At 35.4% G+C, this 6,878-nt stretch overlaps 1 protein-coding gene across 1 annotated transcript; it reads right to left on the bottom strand.

The window, feature by feature from the left end:
• Nucleotides 1-217: 217 nt before the first annotated feature.
• Nucleotides 218-6,504, bottom strand: LOC117685928 (ADP-ribosyl-[dinitrogen reductase] glycohydrolase-like). Its single transcript, XM_066073860.1, has 9 exons — nt 6,475-6,504; nt 5,986-6,096; nt 5,256-5,405; nt 3,589-3,732; nt 3,114-3,268; nt 2,487-2,640; nt 1,733-1,891; nt 585-715; nt 218-433 (listed from the first exon to the last, which is right to left on the bottom strand). Exons 1-9 carry the CDS (start codon nt 6,487-6,489, stop codon nt 376-378), a joined length of 1,077 nt encoding a protein of 358 aa, XP_065929932.1. The 5' UTR covers nt 6,490-6,504; the 3' UTR covers nt 218-375.
• Between the last annotated feature and the right edge of the window lie 374 nt (nt 6,505-6,878).

Below are 6,878 nucleotides of genomic sequence, written 5' to 3'. Positions count from 1 at the left end.
AGCGTGTACTAGTATACAGGTATACAGGGAGATTAAAATAATTACAATATCATTCGCCCTTGCGATTTCTTATCATAATTATATGTAATCAGCCATTGGCAAAAGTATATTTTATATTTTGAAAAAAAGTAATATCATACTGTGCCTAAAACAACAATCATTCAAAAAAAAAATGTACGGCACTAATACATTTATTGCATGGTGATGTTGGACTATTCCAGAAAATCGTATTTTTTTAAATTTTTGTTGAATATATTATCATATCAGAAAATCATTCATGCAATATATTTTCATTCTCTGTGATCCGTTTCATTCGCCCTGCCACGTGCCTATATAGACTAATCAGATTACGCGTTAGAAACAGAAAACAATGAATCAAGAATCTGTTACAGGCTTAGTGCCCACATCCACTTCATTGAGCATCGTAAAATATCTGCAATTCAAATATAAACACTTTTTGAAATAAATCAAAGGGAATTGCTTGCACAATTTGGATAATCAATTTATAAATTACTTTTGTTATTTCTTCTTCAGCTAACCTAAATAAGTAAAATTTCATGAAATATATCTCTTAATATGCTTACTTTTGTACTTGTTGGTCTAACCAGTCCTTGTGTTTGAGATTGTTTTTCCAGGACTCGGGTATGGCTTCTATACCAAGTTTACACCCCAACATTGCTCCTGCTATACAAGCATTCGTGTCTGCATCGCCACCCTAGCATCGTGTTAGAATATCATTTTGATTATCTTATCACATCAATAGGATAAAGTATCTATGCGCTTAAGAAAAAAAGTTTTAATCTTTTAAACCGAGACATTCAATGTTGTATCAAATAATTTGATCACTTGTAAATCACTTTCCATCTGCAAGAACTTGGTTGGCGTGTAATTTTGCGCTACCCCCCCCCCCCCCTCCCCCCCTTCCGCACACACACCTTTGTGTGGCTCATTAAGTTTTATAAATATATATCAAATAGATTTAACACTTTTAATCAGCAATACCTATAGTCTGTTCCAAGATATCCTGATTTCATATTTTGCTTAATTGCTTGATATTTATAAATACCTCAGGGTTCAAACGATGTTCATTCAAAAAAAAAAAAAAAAATCCAAGATTTCTCAGTTAAAACGCCCCTGTTAGCTTATCAGGTTTCGAAACAATCCTAAAGAATGTGATGTCTACGGGGATTCTGTATTGCAGCAAGCCCGGATGATAACGTTGAAAAATTGCGCGATGTACTCCGAGTGTATTCCGAATGGAGAAAAAATGAAAACATTCCCCATTATAAATCTCCGTAAGGAATCTGTTTTTGTTCCTGTGAATTTTTCCGAGTGAAAATGATAATGTGTCAATGAAACTATCTTTGACATTTTCCCTTTCAACTATTTCAATTGCACTTCTTTCACAGGTATGTGTATTTTTATTAAAAATCGTCCAAATGTGCTGCATAAATATCTTGGGACAGACTATAGTACACGACGTTTGTTTAGAGATAAATTCAATTATTCATAATTTTATATATATGATTTTTTATAGCATTTAAAAAATGCTATACTGTATATTGTTTGAAGTTTGCCATTTTTTTAAATACTTTTATAGAATAATTAAAGTCTGGTGAAATTCAAATAACGAACAAAGAAACTGTTCACCAAAGCTGCAAAAATGAATGTTTCGATTTTCAAAACAAGGATTGTTTGTTTTGCTTGTTTGATCAACCCTCTGCAAGTCTACCTGTAGGACAATTTTAGTAATCGCTTTCCGGAAGTTGTTCTGCTTGAGTGCCCAGAATCCAGCCCCCAGTGTCTTAAACGTGTAGCCGATCTTTCCGGATTCGTCAAGCTTCAGTTGTTTCAGGTCAGAACACTTCATACAGCTTAGTAGTTCACGTTTCTGTTAGGAACAACATTGAGAAACATGGATCAGATCATACATATCAAAACAATATAGCATCCTACAAAAACAGAGAAACTCAAAGAAGAATCCAAATAGAAACAGAACTAAAATTCAATCCTTGGACAAAACACAAACCGTGGTAAAAAGCGAAACATTCAAACTGAAGGGATGATCTAAAAGAAAATTTTCAGTAAGAAAAAACGAAATGAGACGAAAAGAAAACAAACACTAAGGTCTTACATAGTTCAAGATCGAATAAAAACACAATTGGTTGGCAAAATAGAAACATATTTCACCGTCAAATCAAAAACATGAAAAATGGTTTCAAAAATATTTTTTTTAAAAGATGTGAACACGATAATGCAGGGTATTGAAAAGCAATTACTTTTACTTGTCAAATACAAACCGGTGTCACAATCTTAAGACAAACGAAAAAACAAAGGCAAAAACTTGATTTGTTTTGGTTTACATTCATTTATTACATTTGACTTTGTGAACCTTTGCCACCGAATAAGAAATGCAGATTCATGAAATGCACAAATTATATTAACAAATCAAAAAGTCTTATCAAAAAGCAAAGTTAAATGCGTACCTGTTCCTCGATCTCGATGAATTTCACGGCGATGTCATAACTGTCTTGGATGATAGCCGGGACATTATAACCTCCTGTCTTGTTAAAATGGCGCTCTTTTTTCTGCAGCATCATCGCTATGGCAACGGACACAGCAACAGAAGAAGCCTGACATCTTGTCATTGCAAGCATAAAAACCCACAAATTGGTAATTAGGTTATGGATGATTTACCGAAAAAACCAAATAATGAGGTCATTTACATTATTCAGTTGTTGTTGTTTTTGTGTTGTTTTTTTTTATTTATTTTTTGTTTGTTTATTTTTTATTTTTTATTTTTTTGCTTTTTTGTTTTTGTTTTTGTTTTTGTTTTTTGCTTTTTTTTTTATCCCATGCCTCTTTGTCATTTAACTTAATCTAAAGTTTTCACAATCCTTCAACGGCAATTCGAAAACAACTCAGGAATTAGCGATACAAATTAAATAATTTCGTTGCAATCTATAAATGCAATATTTAGCAGAAGTCAATATAACCAAGAACCTAAAGAAAAAAAAGGTATATATATTGAACACTTTATAAAAACAATTGTATAAATATCCTGATTACCATTCCATCAATAACAAATGAAAAATAAAGAAATGTCAAAGAACCTGGGATCAAAGTGTGTGATTTTGGCGACATCCGCTGCGTTCTTGGTCACGTGATCCATGTCGTGGAATCGATGGATCCCCAGGGCGCTGGTCCGCATCACGGCTCCGTTAGGTGCCACCTTACCCTGTCCCTCTCTCCAAACACTCTCTGCAGCCTACAAAAGTATATGAATATAGGAATTACGTGATTTTGGTTGCCATTGGTGGGCAGGGTGTGGAATCGTGAATATTGAGATAAAATCGCAATTATTGACTGTGGCAAGCGATTGTTCGTGTCAATTTGACAGATACCATGGACTAATTAATTTGCTGAGGAATCATGCTGATGACGTCAGTTTGTTGAAAATAATGAAAACTGCTTAATTTTTCGACAAATTCTACAAACTTCGACTTTTTTACTCGTGAATTACTAAATTTAGTTCCATGCAATTGTGTCAAGCTTCGGGTCTATTCATATATATCTTCTTAAGCTTACTGCCATGGGATCCTCCAGGAAGCTCTTGTGGTGAATGACCCGGTCAGTGGTCGCTCCGATCCCCATCCCAACATAGTCCCCCAGCTCGGGGATCCCCCTTTTCATCCAGTCCAGGAATCGACGGGCGATGTCCTTACAGTTCACCTATATGTTATATTCAGTAGTATATTCTCACTATATAACTCTTTGTTATATTCAGTAGTATATTCTCACTATATAACTCTATATAGACGAATAGTCAATAATTGTAATATCAGCTCGTCCGAAAAATATTGACCGGTCAATATTTTTTAGATATTGACCGGCTAGGAATAATATCTAGAGAACATTCCCTCTATTTCAAATAATCGCCTCTGATTTGTTGATTCGTAAACGGTGACGTAAATAATTCTTCGCGACTCCAAAACAAGGTGACGTCATAATAGACAGTCAGTCAAGGCAAGTAAACAACGAACGCGCAATGCAACAGTTTGCTATCATAACGGATATAAGGATTTGCGAATTACTGTGAAGTAAAATCAGGTAGAACACCTGTCTGATAATTCTTACGGTCGGCGGAATATCACAAGTGACCGTTTGATGCTGAGGATATTTTGGAAATGAACTTTGCACAAAATTGAATTCGTGAATTCTTTGTTGAGCTGAGAAAATTACAGCGATCTGTTTTCAATTAATTTCTTAAATTTTGGTTTGTTTCTTCATATAACAAAACAAATGTTGACTGTGTTTTCGGGCAACATTGATTATATTAGCCCCCTTGGGACGAAAATATTGCCCTCCGCTTCGCGTCGGGCAATATTTCGTCCCTCGGGGGCTAATATAATCAATGTTGCCCTCAACCCCAGTCAATATTTGTATAATATAGACGAATAGTCAATAATTGTAATATCAGCTCGTCCAAAAAATATTGACCGGTCAATATTTGTTAGATATTGACCGGCTAGGAATGATATCTAGAGAACATTCCCTCTATTTCAAATAATTGCCTCTGATGTGTTGATTCATAAACGGTGACGTAAATAATTCTTCGCGACTCCAAAACAAGGTGACGTCATAATAGACAGTCAGTCAAGGCAAGTAAACAACGAACGCGCAATGCTACGGTTTGCTATCATAACGGATATAAGGATTTGCGAATTACTGTGAAGTAAAATCAAGTAGAACACCTGTCTGATTATTATTACGGTCGGCGGAATATCACAAGTGACCGTTTGATGCTGGGGATATTTTGGAAATGAACTTTGCACAAAATTGAATTCCTGAATTCTTTGTTGAGCTGAGAAAATTACGGCGATCTGTTTTCAATTAATTTCTTAAATTTTGGTTTGTTTCTTCATATAACAAAACAAATGTTGACAGATGAGATACTTAATTAAATTGCTTTCTCTCCCTTTTCTTGGGGAGTGAGATACTAACCTCTCCCCTATTCTTGGGGAGTGAGATACTAACCTCTCCCCTATTCTTGGGGAGTGAGATACTAACCTCTCCCCTATTCTTGGGGAGTAAGATTCCAACCTCTTTCCTAATCTCGGAGAGTGAGATGCTTACCGCTCCTCTATTCTCGGGAGTGAGATACTAACCTCTCCCTTGTTGTCGGTGAGATACTAACCTCTCCCTTGTTGTCGGTGAGATACTAACTTCTTCCTTGTTCTCGGTGAGATACTAACCTCTCCCTTGTTCTCGGTGAGTGAGATAAGTATAAGAATGGTCTGATCTGAGTCGTCGGACCAGTCCCCCACGTTCCATCGGTTCTGGTGCGGGTTGTCTACAAGGGACTTGTGTTCGAACTCCAAACAGTCCTTCAATTTACCAAAGTACTAAAAATAGAAAAGCGTACACATCAGTTGAGAAGTACCTTAAGATATCTAAACTCTAGAAAAGCGACATGCCTAAATGAATGCGGGTTTTTTTTTGGGGGGGGGGTTTGTTTTTGTTTTTTTAGTTTTTAGGACTTTTTTTGTCATGTTGTTTAATATTTTTTCACAACAGTTATTATATACCGAGATCTAAGAAATGTCACAGCCATTTTTCTACAATGTAGCTACAGACTGTACATGTATATGATTTGAACCTAATTAGACCTCTTGAGACATCTTTAAATAGAGAAAGAGATTATAATTATGCATATTAATTGATCAATCAATATCAAGTCTCAAATCGGTTTAATAACTTCAAAAATAAATTTGTTACAAAACACATAAAAATTAAAAGTCATTCTAATATGAAAATTGTTTTCCGTTTAACTATATAGTTAAATCATTATCAAGGTACATTTACGTTACATTTTTTTCAGTAAATAAAAGGTAGCATTGTCTGCTCATTATTTCCATGGTGCAACGACCGGCGACTCTGGTGAAATGACATGCATGCACTTTTATAAAACATTGATGAGCTCACCTGTTTGGCCTCCTTTTTGGTCAGGAACTCGGTGAGAAGTCCTAGGGCGTCCCCTACACACTGTCCATACAGCACCGCCCTGATCTGATGTTGTACATCGGAACTCAGGATCTATAATAAATGCATGTATATCTGACAAATATATAAATGCTTGTACAGTTGATATGAATTCATATTTGATCAATGTCCAACTTATTACAACCTTTCACATTACCAAATTTGCAACTGAAGAATAAAATGTACGTAAAAATATTTTCGATACTGGATTATCAGGACCGAAATAGTCGGAACACGATTCTTACCCGACACCGTCAAGTGTTACAAAACCTACTCACCCAAACTGTAGCCAATCGCCCGAGAAGTTGCGATCGAAACTGTAGCATTGCAATCAAGAACGAGATATATTCATCGTCTCTGTTTATGATTATGACAATATTTTATGTTTTTTAGGCTTACGTTTAGAAGAAATAATAGAGTTAACCCACTTACTGTCGGCTCTGCCATTTCACATCGAACGTTCATGGACTGGTGAAGCTGGTAATGGAAGAACATCGAACCCGACTGCACGGACTGATCAACTTGTGTTATATATGTAACGTGTAGTTTTTTCGGAATCAAAACCAGGATATCTACCCAGTGTTTTACCAGCTGGGCATAAAAAAGTTGACTGACTTAATCTGATTTCATTGTTGATGTCTTAATTCAAGTCTTTTTCACATGTGTCTATATTTAAACAATAAAATGCTTACGTTGGTGATTCATGCGGGTTATGAAGGTGGTGACATCGCAGGTAAAATAAATAACCTGCGTTACATCTTTCTTTTTTAATAAATTAAAAAGTAAGCAACTAAACTATAATTGTTAATGTACATCAATACTTTAGATAAAAGAAC

The sequence above is a fragment of the Magallana gigas genome, chromosome 10 (assembly GCF_963853765.1).
Source record: "Magallana gigas chromosome 10, xbMagGiga1.1, whole genome shotgun sequence".
Classification (NCBI taxonomy): Eukaryota; Metazoa; Mollusca; class Bivalvia; order Ostreida; family Ostreidae; genus Magallana; species Magallana gigas.
This window is presented reverse-complemented; position numbering and strand designations above follow the sequence as displayed.